This window comes from Colius striatus, chromosome Z (genome assembly GCF_028858725.1).
Source record: "Colius striatus isolate bColStr4 chromosome Z, bColStr4.1.hap1, whole genome shotgun sequence".
NCBI classification, from domain to species: domain Eukaryota; kingdom Metazoa; phylum Chordata; class Aves; order Coliiformes; family Coliidae; genus Colius; species Colius striatus.
This window is the reverse complement of record NC_084790.1, coordinates 14,508,017-14,529,119: the sequence shown is the minus strand read 5'-3', so window position 1 is coordinate 14,529,119 and position 21,103 is coordinate 14,508,017. Positions and strand designations below refer to the sequence as shown.

The window sequence follows — 21,103 nt, the reverse complement described above, 5'->3', positions numbered from 1 at the left end:
TTTCACAGCCAAAAGGCGTGAGGGGGGCTGGGTACCCAGGATGGTTAAGATGACAGAAGAGGGCTTCTGTGAAGGATCAGTGCATCCCCCAGCTGCTGCCTGACTCCTCCACAATCCACTTCTCTCGTTAGGCTTGCTTACCTTTTCCTCTACATCATCACATTTTGAAGATTGTTATAAAAGTACACACTATCCCAGGCAACTCTGGAGCCCTGAGGCTCTCTCAGTGTTGGGCGTTTTGAATCAGGAGATATTGAAAACCTTCGTTTAGGTAGAAAGGTTCTGACAAAGTCTAACACACATCATTACTTGTGGAACTGTGAAGGATGTTGCTGTGGGTTGTGAAGATCTCATAAGGTCTCAGGCAACGGTGGCTGCAGCATTCCTGAGAGAATACCCAGCACTCTCTCACACTGCAGGCCACCCTCATGTTTCCAGGGTCTACACTCACAGTGTGGGGTGTGCTTTTCAGCACCATTCACTGCTGAGGTATTGTACTGTCAAACAGGATTTTCTGGCAGTAATTTAATATGTATTTGTACTCTATAAGACTTGATGATTTAAAATGGCTGCCCCTACATAAAAGTACAAAAAGCCACATTTATTGTGCCAAGACAGCTTTCTCATACACTTCAAATTTGTATTGGATGCCATTCTCTTCTTGGATATCAGCAGGGACACCGGGGTATCTGGAGGGAGGAGAGAGAAAAAGCGAAATCCAGTAAGTAGATAAAAATGTCATTATCAGGCACCTGTAACTTATCCAATCAGTTAGAAAATCAGAGTTGTTTGAAAAAGGACATGAAAATACCATCCCTACAACAGGTCTATTAAGTACAAATTTTTTAGGAATCCTATTAACTACTATCAGCAATTCCTATCAGCAACTTGTGTGCACACCTTTTTAAATCAAGAAATCCTCTGATGCAAAAAGCCTTTTTGGCTTAATCAAAAAACCCCAACATTTTTATTAAAGCTTCCAACACATTATTTAAAAAATCTGCAATGGCAGAAGAGATACAGAACACTTTGGGGCTTCTCTGGCTTTGCTTTTCCTCAGATGTTTCAGAAGAAAGGTTAAGGTAAAGCAATAGCTTCTTAAAGTAGCTGACTGACTGCTTCCATGCAAAGTGGTGTTCTTCTATATTCTAGATTTACTGTAACGGTTTTTACAATACATACTTTCAAAAAACCTCTTAATCTCTCTGTGACAGAATAAGGAGTTTGAGGAATGTTAACTTTGAGGGAGCAACAAATTTTATTTGCCAGGTTTGACTCTATCAGCTTTAGTGAGGGAATTATCAGCTTTTTTACAAATCCAAGTTTTAAGGCCGAACTCTGATTTCCATACACTGGTCAAACCCCATGTAAACCTGTGAGAGAGAGGTAGGAGCTCTGGGTCAGGCCTCAAGACAGTGAAGTGGACTCATGACACGGCAGAGCATGGTTCAGAACACTGTAAGACTTGAAAAAATTCTATCCTCCCCATTTCCCTTGTTTGTCTCTCCCAAGTCCTTCTCCCTCCTATTCCCCACTCACTTCAGTGCTAATATGGTCCCGTGCCCTAAGCAGAGAGCTTGGCTTCCCAAACTTCCTATTTCTTCCACTGCTAGTCCATAACCAGCTGGGAATGAAAATGAGAGTAGCAAGAAGAGGAAGAAGTCCTTTCCTTGCTTGTTCTTGAGGCAGATGTTTGAATTTTTGCTACCTGTTACTGCCCTTTGGAGGTCATCTTTTTGGAGGGGACATAAAAGCACAACTGCATTATGGAAAGGATAACACAGAAGAAACCACCGTGAATGGCAGAAACTTACAGTTCAATACTTGTTCCTACTAAGTTTGTTAGGAAGAAGTAACTTTCTGAAGAGAAAGGAATATCTTTAGAAATCTATAACAGCTCAACCCTCCCTGCTCAAACCTGTTTGTCTTTGGCAATTTGTCAAAGACATTCAGAGCGTAAGCACCATAAACTAATAACATACTGCGAGTTACAAAGCTTAGTAAATAAATATTTGAGTAATTCTAAACTGAGAAACGAGAAAGTTTATTTTCAAGCAAACTGAAGAAAGCAGTTCTTTACTTTTAAAGACTATGGGAAGATCAAAGAACACAGAGAGTTCCAACAATTTCTCTGTGCTGAATGTGGTGCAATTCCAGGTGCCAAGTAAAATACAACTCTGGGGTAAAATACAGTGAAAACCATCTCTAACTCAAAACAGAACACGGCTTTAACAGGACCCTTACACATCCAAAGCAGATTGTAGAGTCTTCTGTCTGAACACAAGACCAGTACACATCTTGATACTTACTCTGTGAGAAGTTTGTAGTCTTGGTAGTTGATTTCTGGAAAGAAGGTGTCACTTTCAAATTCCTGCAAAATTCTTGTCACAAACAGTCGATGATTAATTGGCTTCTCCATTGCTGCCTTTAAAAACAGAAACCATTGAAATGAAATACTTCCCTGTAAAACAGCTCAACCATGTATGAAGCTGTGCTGTTTATTAAAATTGTTAATAGTCTTATTTTGTAACACTATTTGAAGTCTGTAAGATAACATCAAGTACAAGTTCTTATTTAGAACACTAGCTGTTTTAAAGAACTCTCCAAATTCTTGTTCTGACTGCACTCGTCATCACGACAGCATTCAAAAAGAACCATGAGTCTTAGCATATTTTCTGCTTGTAGATTGTGCACCACATAAGTTATCTGAAACTGAAACTCAGTTACTATTTTGTATATTACAAGACTTAAGCAAAGCTGTGAAAATAGAACTCTAAATCTCCTTGTGACTCTGCCCAAGAGCACTTTCTAAAGGGATAATTTTCCCTGTTCCAGTTCCACCTGTCAAATGTCAGCAACACTGTCTCTCAGAGCTTGGGGCAGTCTGACAAAAGTGAAGAAAAAATTAGGAGTGATCCTATGAGAAGAAAGAAGCAGTACAGCTTTGTCTCAACATGCAAGTTCTGATTCTTACCTCTTTGAAAAACAGGAAGTTTTAAGTGGTGAGACAGGCCCACACTTCAAGGTAATTTGTTCCAATGTTTAATTAGTATCACTGCTAAGGGTTTTTTAGCCTGTACTAGTTTGCAATTCCAGTGATAATTATCTACCAGTCTAACTTCAAAGTCTGATCTCTGGATTATGGCAAAGTGATAACATGCACTGGAAGTTATATAACAACAACAATGACGATGACAACAACAAAGTTAGTTTCCAAGCTCCTTAGATGAAAAAGCCATGAAGATACCTGTTAAGTGAGTCCTTCACTTCACAAATTCACAGAAACTCAGGAGTATAAAAAGAAAAGATGTTTTGTCTCCAGATGAGACCAAAAAGTCAAACTCATCCAGACTTTCTCGACATTATGATAACCCATTAAAAGCTATGCCAGTGCCTGGTTACAAGATATTTTTAAAAAGCTTACAGCTGTTTCTCCTTTTCCCTCAAATTGGCAATGAGCAATGCTCTTTGTTAAAGGTGATTCACCATGCAGCAAGCCATTAGGTACTACTTTGACAAGTACAGGAAACAAGCAATAGCAAATATAAACCAATAAAATTAATTGGTATCACTGCTGAGAAGTTAGTTTCTGGAAAAGCTCCTCTGTTACTGGAGCACATCTTAAAATGGAAGGGATAAGTCTCATCACACCAGCATTTGAGTGGTGTTCATTCAATTTGTGTACAAATACTGCGTTTTTCTTTCTTTAAATAAGGGTGGGAGGTAAGAGGAGAAACATTCACCAGCAGAATGACAGAACAGTAATAATCTGCTTCATAAATAAAAACATACTGTATTCTGTAAACAAGCACTTTTGCTTTGTAGTAGAAGAATGTATCCACTTCAAATCCAGCTCTATAGGAATTCAGCATCAGCTAGAACTGTGCTACCAAAACATGACAGGGAAGAGAATATGGAGTGACTGGCCAAAGAAAGTTGAACTTAGCATGAAGAGGACTAGTTAGCAATCTCCCTTCAAGACAGATGATTATATTAGGGGAGTGAACCAACCACCTGTGTAGTGGTTTGTCCCCAGGTTAATTAAAATAACATAAACAATGCAAATACTTCCTGAGTTAGCCAGACCAGCTCTGGGGGTCTGCATGTGTACATGGCCCATGAATGCTAAACAACAAACAAAAAGAACTTGGAGAAGAGCCGCAGGCTTGAGCTGGTTCCAACACAGATATTTCTTCTCAGCAGCTGTTAATTCCCCGTGCTGTGAGAGCGAGCATATTACAGCAATGCACAAGGATAAACATATTTTTAAACTGATGGGTGATTTTGTATTTTGGATTATCCACTCTGCTAAGTGTAACTTTCACTTGTATTGGGATTTAAGTACATCACTGAATTCCATCCTGGGCTAACATCCTGACCTGGCCTTGACCAGTCCCCATGGACCTGTCTTGTCATTCCAGGGCAACATCTGCCTCTGGTTATCTTCAGGAGGCCTGATCCCAGTTGACCTGCCTCATCACCACGAGCCTTGGCTGGTGAGGTCCCTGTCATGCCAGCCATGCTGTTGCCCATGGATTCCAACTCCCATCTCTTTGCTTCCTGACATATTTCCTGACAGTAACTTCAAAAAACCCCAGGCAAGAAAACTTTGTATCAAACATGAAATCTTTCTGTGCAGAAGCTGTTCAGAGAGGACTGACATTGCCTCTGCAAACTACTGCCATGAATGCGGCAGGATCTTCATCACAGCTCTGGCATTTTCATGAGGAATAAGGTTGTTCCTCACTGACATTCAATTCATTCTTGCCCTGTTCTGTCCACCCTATCAGTTTAACTGCCTTTTTTGGCACACAAAACAACTTAGAGGATGTATAATGCTGATTTGATAGACGATTCATATACCCTGAATTTAACCACGGAAATACACATCATGCATATTCATGTTAAGGAATAGAGTGCTATGTCTTTATTTTAATGTAACATAGACATAATATGAAGGTACAGATGCAAGTAATCTGGAATATTGAAATAGAGTGTGCAGTAACTAAATATATTTCTAGTGATCAGGCAATACTGTGGGAAGCTGGCACAACAGACAAACCATTTCCAACAAGCAGGAGATCAGCATTCCCTTCTTTGGTTTAGTCTATGTTATGAATTTGAGGCAAAGGCATGACATGGAAAAAATGGACAGTAAGAGAGGACTTGTTAGAAATAATTGTACCAGGGCAAGAGGAGGAGATTTTTAGAACAAAATGTCTCTGAGCTCATGCTTCTTGCAAACCTGAAAAATATGCATTATCACTTCATGGTCATTATGTTCCTGTCACTACATTGCTATGCTGGGTCTCAAAGCCATTCTTGGTGCGATTCTAATTTATAGTGTTTGTCCTTCCTAATCCATTTAGTTATCCCTGGACTGTATTTCTGCTTGCACAGTTTTCCCTTGGGAGCTGAACATGCATTTGCTCACCACATGAGCTCCTCGTGTAGCAGCTATCAAGCCTTTCGGTATATTACAGCCTGATGCAACAGGGAAAATCAGTGCTGATTTTTGGTTCATGTTGAAGCACTGCCAATTAAAACTGTGGCTGTTGATCTCTCAGAAACAGCAGAATCACTCCTCAAGCAGAGAGAACTTTCCACAAGACGGAGGACAGAAGAGCTGAGGTGCCTGGGTTCTTCCTGTTATCTCAAGTACATTAACCCTGTTTGTGAACTAGAGTGCTTTATTACTCATTACTTCATAACCTTGTGAAAACATTCAAGCATGCTCTTGTCTTTTTGCTCACTTCCAAGAAATCTTCAGCAGGCCTGACTCCTCAGCATAAAGCAAAAAGGAGACGACCTAAGGATCATTTTCACCTTGATTTCCAGCCGCACTGGACTGACAGCTACACAATGATTATGCCTGCAAATGCAGGACCATTGCCTTGAATTAGTTTCTCTTTGTACAACACAGGTTAAAGCTCTGCAACAAAGAATAGCTGTGTTTTACAAGTAGTTTCAGAAGTATTACATGGAAAATTAATATTTTATAGATCTAATCACCAAAACACTGTAATCTAGTGGGCATAGCAACCAATTGCTGTAGAAAGGACCAATTATTTTTAGTCATTTAAAGGTCCGTAGCTTTCAGGACACACACATGGTGCTTCTGCTTTATAATCTACGGATTACACAAAATAAGTTAAACAGTCAATGTAACTATGTGAGGCACTCATTTTTCAAGTGTCTTTCTAAACAACAACATTGCCCAAACAAAAAAAAACACTGTAAGAGAGAACATTTAAAAATAAACTGTTTACTTGCATTCTGCTTTTCAACCCTTAAAATGCATTTGATCATATAGGCAAGCTGCCTTTTGAAGCCACAAGAGTTATTAAAAAGATATATTTTAGACACTGGAAAACCTCACAGCTGATGATCTCAAAAAATTTTAGACCTTACTTAGGTAAAAGGGCTTAACTTAAACCCTAGCTATTACGATAGTTATTGTGGTAACTAGGAGAACTGACACCTTCAGAAGTCCTTCCTTTCCACAATTACAGGGCTCAGCTTCATGAGGAAGGGAAGAGCTCTTCCTTCCCCAAGCCAACAAGGCTGAGCCTAGTGAGGGAAGAGAAACTGTGGTGGCTCTTACTACCAGTTTTCTGCCAGAGACTGGAAATAAAACACAGCAGAGAGGGAACAAACCAGGAGGTCCCTAGAATGTGTGGAGGATAACTTCCTCACATAGCTGGTAAGTGAACCAGGGAGGGTGCACTGCAGCACCTCATTTGTAAACAGATGTTGTGGAGGATATGGCAGTTGGAGGCTGTCTGGGGAACAGTGACCATGAAATTATTAAGTTCTCTATTCATAGAGATGCTGGCAGATGGGGCAGCAAAACTAAAACCTTGAACTTCTGAAGGGCACACTTCAACCTGTTTAGGAGGTTACCTGATAGAATCCCGTGGGAGTCAGTTTTGAAGGATATAGGAATCCAGGAAGGCTGGGCACTTGTTAAGAAGGAAATCTTAAAGGCCCAGGAACAGACCATCCCCACGTGCCATAATATGAAACAGAGGCAAAGAAGACTGGCCTGTCTGAATAGGGAGCTTTGGCTTAAAATCAGGGGGAAAAAAGTGAGTTTATAGCCTCTGGAAGAAGGGGCAGACCACTCACAATGAGTACAGGAACGTTGTTTGGTTATGTGGGGAGATAATTAGAAGGTCAGAAGCTCAGCTAGAAGTCAAATTGGCTTTAGAGGTAAAGGGTAGTAAGAAAAGTTTCTATAAATATGTTAGCAATAAAAGAAAGACCAGGGGGAGCCTCCATCCCCTATTAGATCCAGAAGGAAATTAGGTAATAAAAGATGAGGATAAGGCTGAAGTGCTGAATGCCTTCTTTGCCTCAGTCTTTAGTAATAGGAGCATTTCCACTGGGGAAAGTCAGCCCCCCAAGCCAAGAGACAGGGGCGAGGAGCAAAATGTCTCCCCTACAACTCATGAGGAGATGGTCAGTGATCTGCTGCTCCACTCTGATGAGCACAAATCTATGGGGCTGGATGGGGTACATCCTAGAGTGCTGAGGGAACTGGCAGGGGTGCTCGCCAAGCCCCTGTCCATCATTTATCAGCAGTCCTGGCTGAGTGGGGAGGTCCCAGCTGATTTTAAGTCAGACAATGTAACACCCATGTATAAGAAGGGATGGGAGGATGACCCAGGAATTACTTCAGTGCCCAGAAAGCTGATGGAGCAGATCATCCTAAGTTCTGTTGTGCAGCACATGCAGGACAACCAGGTGATCAGGCCCAGTCAGCATAGGTTTATGAATGGCAGGTCCTGTTTAACAAACCTCATCTCCTATGACAGGGTGACCTGCTTATTGGATGAAGGAAAGGCTGTGGATGCTGTCTACTTTGACTGTAGAAAGGCATTTGACACTATTTCCCAGCATTCTCCTGGGGATATTGGCTGGTTTTGGCTTGGATGGGCATATGGTATCCTGGGTGAAAAACTGGTCAGATAGTCGGGTCAAACGAGTTGTAGTCAACAGAGTTAAATCCAGTTGGCAGTTGGTCACGAGTGGTCCCCCAGGGCTCAAGGCTGGGGCCACTCCTGTTTAACATCTTTATTAATGATCTGGATGAAGGGATAGAGTGCACACTTAGTAAGTTTGCAGATGACACCAAGCTGGGTGGAAGTGTTGATCTGCTTGAGGGTAGGGAAGCTTCACAGAGAGATCTAGATAGTTTGGATCACGGGGCCAAGGCCAATGCTTTGAGTTTCAATAAGGCCAAGCGCTGGTCCTGCACTTGGGCCACAACAACCCCCAGCAGCGCTACAACCTTGGGAAGGAGTGACTGTAAAGCTGCCAGGCAGAGAGGGACCTGGGAGTGTTGGCTGACAGCAGCTGAACATGAGGCAGCAGTGTGGCCAGGTGGCCAAGAAGGCCAATGGCATCCTGACCTGGATCAGGAACAGTGTTGTCAGCAGGAGCAGGGAGGTGATCATTCCCCTGTACCAAACTTTGGTGAGGCTGCACCTTGAATACTGTGTCCAGTTTTGGGCCCCTCTCTGCAAGAAGGACATTGAGATGCTGGAGAGGATCCAGAGCTGGGCTACCAAGCTAGTAAAGGATTTGGAACATGCCTCATATGAGGAATGGCTGAGTGATCTGGGGCTGAGAAAAGAAGGCTCATGGGAGACCTTATTGCTCTCTACAACTACCTGAAAGGAAATTGTAGCGAGGCAGGGGTTGGTCTGTTCTCTGTAGTAACAAGCAATAGAACAAGAGGAGAAAAGGCCTCAAGTTACATCAGGGGAGGTTCAGGCTCCATATGAGGAGGAATTTCTTTACAGTTGTCAGACATTGGAACAGGCTGCCCAGGGAGCTGGTGGAGTCACTGTCTCTGGAGGTGTTTAAGAGATGGGTGGATGTTGTACTTAGGGAAATGGTCTAGTGGTTGATAGGGCTGGAACAAAGGCCGGACTCAATGATCTTAAAGCTATTTTCCAGCTGAAGTGATCCTTCCATAAGCCTCATCATGTTGCAGAAACAGATACAATTTGGTCACTAGAATTTCCCATGTGTCAGTTTTAAAGAAGAGTCTTTTAACTCTTTTCCTTTATGTTCCCTACAAGCACCTTTGAAAAAGAAGTTAAAAAGCAACAACCTTTCAACAGTGGTGTGATTTACGTCTGAACCGACGCATCTATTAACCTTTTTTAGTCATTATTTTTTTCCCTGAGGAATGTCAAATCATTATGTTCACTCTCAAGAATGAGTACAAAAAAAAGCTTGTCTAGGAGTCACAGCAATATTACATCTCTTTCCAAATTAAAAATCCTCTAGGTTTATGTACTTGAAAGGCTGGGTATGATCCTCTCACATGTGTAGGAGTATAAACACGCTAAATTAAAGAATAGAAACTCAATAGTTAAGCCATTAGTCCATCGCTAATATTGTCGTTCTGTTACACTTAGTATAAATAAAATTAGAGGAAAGAGCAAGAAATATTGTCCACCAAAGGTGTGACTACAATAGTCAGAGATACATTTTTACAAACCATAAATCTGTATGGGAGTATGGTGCTGCCAGCTGTTAATGCTGTGACCCTGCTACTTTTATATAAAAGAGATATCAAGGAACTGCACTGAGAGCAATTTCCATCTCAAACCCTTCCCAAGAATCACCTAGAAGTCCATAGGAATACAACAATATTGTCTTCCCAGTTCCTTCTTTTTGCTCAGACCACCACATGAAGCTACACAACTACACAAGGAAATATTGTCCTATAAAGAAAGGCTCTGCAACATGAGTAATGAAGTGAGTTACATTTGCATATACACCAGGAAGACAGGCCAGGAAGTCATTTCCCTGGAAATGACTGTTCAGGACCATAAACATGCACAAGAGAATAACATTAACACGAGCTTGGTGAGCTAGAGAAAGTATGGTTAGTGCAACAAGAAAGACTCTCAGTCATTACTTTGCACAAGGTAACATTATCAGCTTTCAAAAGCATTAGAAGGATTGAGTCATGCCAGCACACAAGGGCTCTGCAAGGGCAGGGCATGTGAGAGTGGAGAAGTGGGCTGTCTGCATGGATCTCAGTCCTCAGTCACATTTCAGACTTAATGCAACACTTCAAAACCATGGGAATGCATGTGCTAGCTCTTATTCCCATATCTTACAGAAATTCCAATAGGCACGCAGCTCAAAACCTCTTTGCATATGCAGGGAAGGTAGAAAAAATACTATTATACCTTTTATAGTTTACGGGAAACTCAGACATACTGAAATGTAACCTTTAAAAGGTATATTTGAGTATGTTAGAAGCAGCTAGTAAAGTTTTGGCAGGCTTAATAAAAACCATACTAAAAACTAGTGACTCAAATAATTAATACTTTTCTCTCTTAAAGTCATCCTTACGGTACGGCAAAGATTTGAAGCTTAGCAAATATGGCATTCACAAACCACTTTGAGTATTCAGAACCCAGTGAAGCTTATATGCTTAGTCAAGAAACTCTATTTAGGAAGGCAAATTAATCATCTGCAAGAGTCTTGCTGCACTAAATATGAAGAGCAACTTCATATTCCATTAATTTTGAAGAATGAAAGTAGGTAGATCACCAAATACACTATGTCAAATACTAAGATACTGGAAGACACCTGAGCATGAATATTAGACAAAATTTTCCCTTGGAAATTACTAGAAATGTAATTTTCCAGCCCAAGCCCCTTTGTTGAAGAATTTCTCTACATGCTGTTTATCACCAGCATTTATTTTCCTGTTAGGATCAGCCTAGGTTTTAGCTAAAAAGCAAAAGCAACAAAAGTTATGAAAGACCTTTTTTTTCTGCTATGAAATTACAAATTTCCTCTCCAAATCTAACACATGAATACAATTCTGTTGTTTAGTAATGTGACCTTGAGTGTCATTGTTTGCTTCTGAGGCACTGGGAAAGGAACAAGCTGAGAGGCAACATACAAATTAGAAGAGACAATTTAAAATGTTTGAGATGCTGCAGGAAAAACTGTTTCATCAAGGTGAAAACCTGTTTGACATATAGCCACTCCTGGTGTTACTAAAGAGGCCTTGCTTATGAGGACTTGAGTCATAAATTTTTCCATTATTTTATTTTTTTATTCAGGTTTTGTTGCTAAATTGTTGTGGATTTGTTTGGTTGGTTTTGTTTTTTGCTTCCCACTGGTAGGTTCACTGGTAGGTATCTGTGCTTGGTTACTTTTACAAAGCAACATTTATATTAAACACTCTGTCAACAAGGCATCATAAGACCATTTCATCCACATAAATAAATATATCCTGGTTTTGGTTGTTTTTTAAGTTCCTGATTAATATTTGGGCACATATTGGACTTGCAGTTCCTACTCCTATTAAAATCTGAATGTTGTTTTTGATCAGTTGAAATCCCGTTGAAAGAGATTGACATAATTTATACTGAGCAAGACTCACTAAGGGTAGTGCCATTTTTCAGTTAAACACAAGACCTGAACTGCTCAGTTATGAGACAATACTTCCACAGTGCATCTACACTACTGTCTCAACTTAAAACACTGTGGGTGCACGTTTAATCGAAAAAGGATATGATTTGGACCAGCCAGATATTTCGTTAGTTTGAAGAAAGGTGATGGTTGAATAAACAAGGTATTGTGTAATAAGGGAGTTGATGCTGGGACTGATGTTAGCAAGCTGCTTCCAATCATTAAGAACAAGTGTTGTGTGCTCAGCATGTGAAAAAGATAGAGTAATCAACTGAGCCTGGTGTGATCACATGGGCCAAAGCAGGATATATAAGGAAGCAGAAAGCAACTGAAAGGCGGCTTTGAGTCGACCTTACTGGTTGTGCTGTGTTGCCCATGTGTATTCCAGCATGAACATCACTTGCCTCACTATAGAACACAAACGCAGTTTAGAAATTAATCTTCAAATTGCCCTCACCCACCATATTTTTAGTTGTACTAGGGAACAATCTTGGTACGAATGAACTAAATTTCTTGAGGACGAAATCAAGCCAGAAAACCTGTCTGATAAGCTCTAAAAGCTAACAGAGACTCAAGGTCCAGAACCAATGAATGAGTCACCACCACAAGTTTTCCAGCATGCCACAAACACTCATGAGACAGCAGACGGCTCTCGGAACATCAAGTGCTCACGCAAAATTATGGAGTGCCTCTCACGATGCATCATGGTTTCAAAATTGCTGTGACCTACTGGCCTCTGCTAGGCTGTTATACTCCTCCTTCCTCTTCCATACAATCAATACCAAGACCATCTCCTTTTGGAAGTCAGCAGATACAGAATAGTGCAAAAGATCCAGTATGGTGTCACACTGAGATACAAAGAAACTTGTAAACCTGTGCTGTGAGAAGTTTAAAAGCCTTCCCAGAGGCAACAGTTCTACCTTGTGGCTGTATCAGAAGACTACAGTCCTGATTTAGTGATGGGTTTGAAGTGAAATTTAAGATGAAGTTGCATGAGGTTCTTCAACTCTCAGTGAGCTATGCTAGCTGTTTTCAATCCTTTCTGCTCTCATTGGTGCTCAGCTCTCCCTGTCCCCACTGAAATGCCTACTATGTCTAGCTGCACTGCCGTTATTGTGTCACAGAGGTCAAGGCCCAAAAGAGTTTCCCAGAGTATACTGCTGAACGCAGTACAAAAGTAACCTACACAATTGTCAAATGCCATTATCCTCATCTTCTGACTCACCCCTCAAGGCATCCACAATAGCCTATGACAAGCTGCCACAACAGCACACCTGAACTAAGTGCTATGGGTGTATGTGTGAGCTTGCTGTTCCCTTTAGTAGTGATCCTGACTGAAAGACCACTACACATGAAGGAGTTAAGTGATCCACATAATAATTAGCGTGAATAGACCCAGGCCTGTACTGTGCTGTGCGCACTTCATCACAGGACAAGTTCTGCGAGAAAGCTGTAACACAGGAGTTTGCAGGCAGCTCCCACTTGGTACTGACCACTGTATCACCTCCTGTCCTCGCCTTTACTGAAAGGAGCAGCAAGTTCCAATGTGAACATCTTTTCTGTTTGGTAGCAGAAACGACAAATAGACTTGTTTTCTTGTCAGAAAGTCCTGTAATAGTTTGAATGACCAAAAGAGGGTAGCCTTTTCTACACAGGGTCTCTGCGCCACGCTGCATATGGCTTGAAGGCTTGTTCAATGCTACACACCTTGGAGTTCCCAGCATCTACAAAGATATCAGGTTACTTAACCAGTGCTTCTTTAAACTGTTGGCTCTAATAAGCAGAATTTTAAACAATGGTATACAGAGTTTAGATGCTCTTCTTACTGGATCACAATGGACTAGGTCCTCCTGGTGCAAAACACATCTCTGCTCTGTGGCCACACTCAGATACAGAAGAGGATTTAGTCAGCAGGCGCAGTCATGTTACTTGGAAGTGAGCAGCAGGAGCCAGGTGCAAGACCAGGAATACAAAAGGGTTGGAACCCTTGTCTGAGGAGGCAGATGAAAAGGGAAGTACAATGCTTTCAAGACCAGCTTGCTCTACTCACCAAGGTCTGTCCTCAGAAAGCTGTATCTGGCTTGAAAGAGTTGAACTTTAGATTAAACTCGTCGAAGTGCCAGAAGTCAAAATGTCACATCCTGAGCACTACCTCTTTCAAACCACTCCTGTTGTGCTTATTTGCTGAAGAAGTTAGACACTTTCTCCACCACATGCTTTTACTAACAAAACACAATCAGTTCTAAACCCCTGAGCCATACAAAACGATCACTGACCATACATTTAAATAATGCTTTGAAAGCAATTACTGAATAAAATTATTCACGTAACATAAATTGCTACTTTACTTCCCATCTATTTCTACATAGTATAAAGGAAATATTCCTGTAATCCTTTGAGAATCTTTAATACAGGAACTAAAAATATTACCCGCAGTTTTGGTAGATGTGTATGGTTTTCATCTAAACCTTTTAATTAAGACCACAAAGTAAGTGTGAATGTGGGAATCTCTACAAACCTGTCAGATTCTGCCCTAATGAATTAAAACCTCTGTTGAAACATCCCAAGTAGATGGTTGAAATAGAGAAAAGAGTTGAAATGTTAAGTCATGTTCCCTTATTCTGATCAGCACAAGTAATACATTGCAAAATACTCTTGATCAAAACTGCCTATTTATAATTCAAGTAGTATAAAAATGGTATCGTTTTCTTTCAAGTATCAGCCAGATACTGGAAAAAACAGTTAAATTTGAAGCCTACAACACTGACACTCCTGGGAGAATCAGCAAAAATAACCACTCTTAGCAGTACTGGGTGAGCAGGGCAATCACAAAGAAGGCGTAAATGTTTCTCCTTATAGTATGCATTCTGCAGAACTACAGCCAGAAGCCAAATCCTGTCTCTTTGCTCAGATTGGTCTGTTATCCCCACTCTGAATAGATTCTGTCTCCAGAATGTTACTACTTACTGCTTGGAAGCAGGCATTTTAATGGCTAAGAGTCAAGGAAAAGTTACTTCTATATGAACATCATAGAATCATAAAATGGTAGGGTATGGAAGGGTCATTTAGAGAAAATCCAGTTCAACCCCCTTGCAGAAGCAGGTCCACCTAGATCTGGTCATACAGGAACATGTCCAGGAGGGTTTTAAAAACCTCCAGAGAAAGAGACTCCACACCCTCCCTGGGCAGCCTGTGCCAGGGCTCTATCACCTGAACAATGAAATAGTTTTTCCTTATGTTTAAAAGGAACTTTTTGTGTTGCAGCTTCTTTCCATTACCCCTTGTCCTGTCACTAGATACAACAGAAAAAAAATGGATGCCCCAACCTCCTGACATCCACCATTTAGATATTTGTAAATATTAATGAGACCCCCCCCGCAGTCTCCTCTTATCCAGACTAACCAAGTATTTAAAACTTGCGGATTGAAATCTTATGCTCCCAAGATTGATTCTACTGGAATCACCAGAAGTTGCTGGGTCATATGAAGGAAAAGCACTTTCTGAAGAGGAAGGACTAGGAACTTGAGTCATTGTCCTTCCCTGACATAAAAGAAGTAATTTAGGAGTACTCTAAAGGTACCTTGTAAACTGAAGTGCCTCCGACGATCCAAACCATGTCTACTTTACTTTTTAACTCTGATGAATCCAAAAGAGCTAAAGCATCATCCAGACTTTTGGAAAGGTAATGTGCTCCTTTTGGGGTTTCCCTAGAAATAAAAGCTTTGTTACTAAATAATTAAAGGACTGTTCATCATCATCATCAATGCAACCTAGACATACAATGTGTTCTGCTAATTCAGAAATAAGTAAATGTTTCAAGTTAGTTAACTATTTTGAAATGCCTGTTACTGCTAAAGTATTTTAGAATTCTCATCCGACCGCAGGACTGTTTCTTAACTGCAACTAAACAGGTGATATAAATTACAGACCTGAAATTTTGTATTATGTTTTTTTAAAAAAAGTTTAAATGAAAAAGACCCAGATCTCTATAATATTAAACAGAGAGTTTTATTTCAATTCTAGAACATTAATATAAAATTAAAGATAATTTTTTACTTGAATTCTAGAACATTAGTACTTCATTTGATAAAACTCATAAAAAATCTCATCTCCCACATTCAGCCCTAAACCCACCAACACCCTTCAATGTAATAAACCATAAGTGGACTTTTGTGTTTAAGAACATTTGAACTGTGAGCGATGCATTCTTGAGAGCTCTGAAAAAGGATAGTTTTTTTCACTAAATGCTAATTAAAATAAAGTTAAAAAGGGGATTAGGAGTCCCCAGTCTAACCAGGAATTAGAGAAATACAGTTAAAAACATGGATCAGACTACTAACAATTGTCAGATGGCTTCTGTGTCTAAATATTAGGACTAGCATTTATTATGCAAAGTAATGACAACTGTGAATTAATTAAAAAAAAAATTTAGAAATTAAAATTATCACTCAGAACTCAGTCAACAGCAGACAGACACTTCCTGACCAGATTGTAAAAAATTTTACTTTTTTATGTATTGCTACACCTACTTTTTGGTGCAGACTTTTTGTTTGTTATACAGGTCTACCATTGATCATACATACTTGAGCTCCGTGCTGAGCACTATATTAATTCTGTCTTTTAAAGGACGATTCTTCTCAGGAATGGAGAACCACGTTTTTCTACCCATTATCAGTGCATTCTGTTTACCTGAGTAAGAAAGAAAACACTAATTTAAAGGGTATTTTTGCTCTGTCCCAGATTTGCTTTAGTTGTTTTGTGATGCTGCTGGACTTTCCCTCTCCCTTCCAAATTCCATTTCAGCAGTTAACAGAAGTAGAAGCTTAGGCCCTCAACTCTCAAACTAGCTACATGCACAAAAGATGATGTCTGTGGCCTCAAAGCCTTGTCAGGCAGTAGACACCAAAGTCATTTCATGCTGTGGAATGATTACTGGAAATTATTTAGAAATTAAACTTATATTAAAGACATAGCACTGTTCACACTCTAAGGAAAGGGTCCCAGAGAAGACTGCAGCTGGCATGCAGGAATCCCTGGTTCCCAGGCAACCAGCACAGTGGCTGGGACGGAGTAGAGATTCTATAGCCAGGTTCTGTAGGATGTTGAAAGGAGAAGGGTACTGCATGGTACTATGGGACTGAAAAACCAGAGAGGCCTGACATTCTGTGTCAACCGTCTGTCATGTTTTGAAATGCCACCCTCTGAGTGAACTTTGCTCATTATAATACCAAAACACACCTCTATCCCAAAGGCTACCTGCCTCCAAGATGCAACCACCCCCCACTCAGCACGGTCTTTGAATTTTTCTTAGCCTATACCTTTAAAAGTGAAGTGAGAGAATTTTACACCAATCCTAATAAAGGTATTTATGACTAAAGTCACTCAAACCCCACCTTGAAGGTAAAAAATATTATAAAACTGTCCTAAGAAAGAGGAACCATTAGGGAAGATCCCATCATGAACAAGTCAGGAAAGAATCCATCACCGACTCCAACTGCTGGGACCATCTGACAGGCTGAACCTCTCTTCCCTCCCACAGGGATGCCTCTGGGTAAGATCCAAACCTTAAACTTAGAAATGTCTATAGAGTCTCCCTCTTTCTCTTTTCTAACATTGTGCTCAGTATTACTCATATATATATGCATTTGCTCAAGCTATTTTGTAGACAGTCACTATCATCGGCAATCCAGAAGAATCTGTATAACCTGTTGCTTTAATAAACTGCACTATTCATATAGCTGGGTGCTACTACCCTCTAAGTCTGGCCAAGTGAGTCCATGGAACATGACCAAGCTGAGTGTGCAGTGTGCTGTTAATGCATCTATAATTGTGACAGTTCACAGAAGGTGAATGTGACTGGACTGATAGTACTAAATTGGACATCATTCAGAATTTAAAACTAGTTGCACCCAGCCCCTCTGACATCTGAGGATAAGCTGGAATACAAGGGGGTTTATTTTCTGCCGAACTACTTTGTCCTTTTAATGCAACAGCAGCACACCTATGAACTTATAACTAAAAGAAAATAAAGAAGGCATGTCACTGCCCATTACATGCATTACACAGACATTGCCTCTGCAACAGTTACAGGGCCAAACTAATCTCTGTCTGTGAGATCACCTCATAGCTTTGAAACAGGTTGCTTAGTGTAGAAAAAAAACAATCGTTGTTCTCTCTATAAGTCCAAGCAGTGTACAAGATTCAACTTTGCGTTCATATGCTCCATCATTCCAGTTATGAGATCAGAAGAAATTGCCGGCTTAGAGTGTTACTTAAGGGAAAAAAAAAAAAAGACCAGGTAAAATAACTTCTAGGAGAACCAGCCACATTAAATCAGGAGCAGAGGTGCACGAAGTGTGTAATAATATTCTAGAATTCACTCTTAAGTATCATTTCTGACCAAATACACACATTCCTAATCTGATTATGTCTATATATACCCTGAGAATTTATGAGCACATTGAGTTGTCAGAAAAATAAATGCAGAACTTCAGACTCACAAAAAGTAACAGGAAGCTTTTTGCAGTGCTACACAGCAGGAGAGATTTTAGAGAAAACAAAACAGTAGTTCTTCACAGCTATACTCCAGGCCTCTTGATCTGAGAGAGGCTGGATCCATGAAATCACAGCAGAGAACCAATGCTCCAGCTGTGGATTGTCCAATTGTAGCAGTGTCTACTGTTCTGCAGATATGCTTCAAGACCAAGCTTACAAGAGATAAACTGTGAGTACCAATGCTGAAGGTAATGCACAAATTCTAAAAAACATATGTATTTTCTTATTAAAAAATTAACACTGGGCCACCTATGGGGTCAGAACAGATTTGTCTGGACCAGCAGCTAATCATTTTAACGCACTAAAAACAAGATCAGGTGATGCTACTGATTGTGTTCTTCCCACTTTGAAAAAAACAGTGAGACACTCACTTTTTTCTGCCAATGGTGATATCCCTGCTGTGAAGATTTATAGCAGCATAATCCATTAACAGATCTGGTTACGATGCAACTTAACTGCCTAGCATCTAAGGTCACAGCTTATCAAGAGATTTGCAGGCAGTACAGAGTATTTTTTTTTTCTTTTTAATTGTATTTAAAACATTTTTATTTTATTTTATTACAGGTTATTTGTGACAAGTACGATGCAACTTGCAGACATTAAATATTCTCACAATTGTGTTTTGTCTGTTTTGTACCTAAGATTGCAACAGGATGAATGAGGTCTCCAAAATATTAATTAAATCTTTCACTTGAGACTGTTGTAAAATGAAGTTAGACATTCCTTGTGGAATATGGAAGAGACCTTCAAAACAGAATATCATAGAATCATAGAATGGTAGGGGTTGGTTTAGAGATCATCTAGTCCAACCCCCCTGCAGAAGCAGGTTCACCTAGATAAGGCCGCATAGGAACATGTCCAGGCGGGTCTTGAAGACCTCCAAGGAATATGGGATAGGTCACTTAATCAAAACAAGGGCACATGTTAGGCTGCCCAGGATTTTTAGCAAACAAGTGAGCTTTGTTGGACAGCAGTTTTAACAGGAGTGCTGGACTGCAGTTTTAACAGGAGTGTAGGAAAAAGAACCAAAACAATACAGAAAGAGAGTGATTGTGTTATGAACTAAAGAACCAGCAGAAATGCAAGGATAAACCTCTTGTTTCTTAAGGCTCTGATTCTGGAAAATGGAGTGAGCTGGTTGCATGTATCAGGGAGGTCCTGTTCCTCCTTTCCCAGTACCTCCTTCCACTCCTACTGTGCAACTTGTACTGGCAGTCCCCACAGACACCCAGTGGTCTCATTAGAGAATTAAACCAGCTTATCAAATATTAAACCAGCACTAAAGCCACTGTGAAAGGGGAATGCAGATGGTACTGCAAGGTTTGTCTCTTCTGGCAGTGATATGTACCAAGTCAGAAAAAGTGCCTGTTTTTATCTTCTGCATTCCTATCTCTGTTTGCTTACGCTGATTTTCACATTTTTTTCACCTCACAGTAACTGGTGTCCTTTCACCAGATCAATACAGTTTATAATGCTACTTGCTCTAAAGGTCTTGCTGGGCCTGGACATTATTGCTGCATATTACCAGTACTTCATATTACTGTGCACCAATATACCACACACATTTGAGGTACTGTTGCTATATATGACCAGAATGGTCAGCAGGGTTTTCTGACGTATTGGGAAGGCTCAGCACTCAGAATATCAAGGCAAATTACTGTGACAAGGGTTAAAGGGGTGGAACAAATGGCCAAGGCTGAGCTACAGTAAACAAGTTAGATAAGCTAATGTAGCCTGGAAAAAAACCTCTGGTAATTAACCAGCATATAAAAACTTGTTCAGGTTGGAGTTGTAGGTGTATTTACAAATCATCTGCAGCTCTGAGACATCTGTTTCATCTCCAGTTTCTTTATCTAACCAAAACAATAAGCAGATTATGTATTTACAAAGAGGTAAAATACATGTGAGGTTGTGAAGTGAGGAAGGGCTGGCTGTCTGCAGACACCAAACTTTTAAGTCAGGGAAAAGTAAAAATTACTAATCTTTTTGGTGACTGATAACACACAAACTAATTTTAGCACATAGACGCACGCCTCAGCAAGGGGTAGAATGTTACCTTCCACATGGGATGTGCTGGTCATTCTCTGAAAGTACTTGTACTCATTCCTGTCAAGAAAATATGAGCATTACAACATAGTTTAGGAATAATGTACGTTTCTCCACTTAAAAAAAACCCCACCATAACCCAGCGCCGCCATCACCCGAGTTGAGGGTGGACGGCGCCCGGCCCGCTGCCATACCTTTGGCCCCAGCTCTGCTTGCACGAATGATACCCCACGTCCGAAAGCCTGCCGACGCGCTTCCCCAAGTCGCTCGGGGCTCCTTGGCAAGGCTGCGGGGCCCGGCCGCAATTGCCCTCCAGCACTGCGGGACTGTTCCCGCCGTCGAGCATCGCCCTCCCTGACTACAACTCCCAGCGCGCACCGCGCGGCCCCACATCGCTGCCGGCAGGGAGCACGCCGCACTGCACGCTGGGAGTTGTCGGCCAGCGATGCCACCGCCCCGGCGGGAAAAAAGACCGTCAGCTCCGCGGTTACCTCAGCGGCGGCCAGGGCAGGCTGCCGTCCTTCCCGATGCCCATGTTCTGGCACACCGCCACGATGGAGTTGAGCGCGCGCACCATGACGCCCGCCGCCGCCTCCTGCCTCACCGGACCTCGGAGCGAGCGAGCGCGCAACGGCGGAATAGAACAGAACGGAATGGGACGGGCCGGGCCGGGACGGGCCGGGGCGGGGCGGAGCGGGGCGGCAGGAAGGCTACCGCCGACCCGCCAGCAGCGGGTACGGAGCGCAGCTGTGGGCGGAGCCATTTCCCTCGCGGCCCCGCCCCGTGCCCACCGTCGCATCCGGCGGGGAAAGTGGTGCCGGTGGCCGCGGCCTCGGCGTCGGCCCGGGGTCTGCCATTGCTATGCCGCGGGGGCGGCGGCAGGAACGCGGGGGCGGGGGGCAGCAGTTGGTGCTGAGCAGGTTCTTCGAAGCGGCGGGGAGCGGCGGACAGCAGAGTGCCGCCCGGCAGACGGTGCGCCGGGGGCGGCGGAGGCTGGGGCTTAGGGCATCTGAAGAGCGCGGGCCGGGCCGCGGAGGCCCTGCGGGAA

The 21,103-nt window shown here is 41.7% G+C and overlaps 3 protein-coding genes across 4 annotated transcripts in view; 2 read left to right on the top strand and 1 right to left on the bottom strand.

Annotated features, from left to right (window-relative positions):
* FAM151B (family with sequence similarity 151 member B) overlaps positions 1–21,103 on the top strand; it is a 64,109-nt gene that overhangs the window by 41,295 nt on the left and 1,711 nt on the right. The gene's annotated exons all lie outside the window — the stretch shown is intronic.
* On the bottom strand, positions 511–20,906 carry DHFR (dihydrofolate reductase). 2 transcript variants are annotated; one of them, XM_062017551.1, is made up of 6 exons: positions 20,547–20,906; positions 20,066–20,115; positions 16,038–16,143; positions 15,035–15,161; positions 2,310–2,425; positions 511–689 (listed from the first exon to the last, which is right to left on the bottom strand). In XM_062017551.1, exons 1-6 carry the CDS (start codon positions 20,852–20,854, stop codon positions 602–604), a joined length of 795 nt encoding a protein of 264 aa, XP_061873535.1. In that variant the 5' UTR covers positions 20,855–20,906; the 3' UTR covers positions 511–601. The 2 variants fall into 2 exon arrangements, with proteins under 2 accessions (XP_061873535.1, XP_061873536.1); XM_062017552.1 differs by lacking the exon at positions 20,547–20,906 and adding an exon at positions 20,250–20,510.
* The window catches only part of MSH3 (mutS homolog 3), a 114,084-nt gene continuing 113,810 nt past the window's right edge, over positions 20,830–21,103 (top strand). Inside the window, exon 1 of the mRNA XM_062017553.1 lies at positions 20,830–21,027. Coding sequence (XP_061873537.1) covers positions 20,917–21,027 — 111 coding nt within the window. The 5' untranslated portion in view covers positions 20,830–20,916. The remainder of the gene's footprint in view (positions 21,028–21,103) is intronic.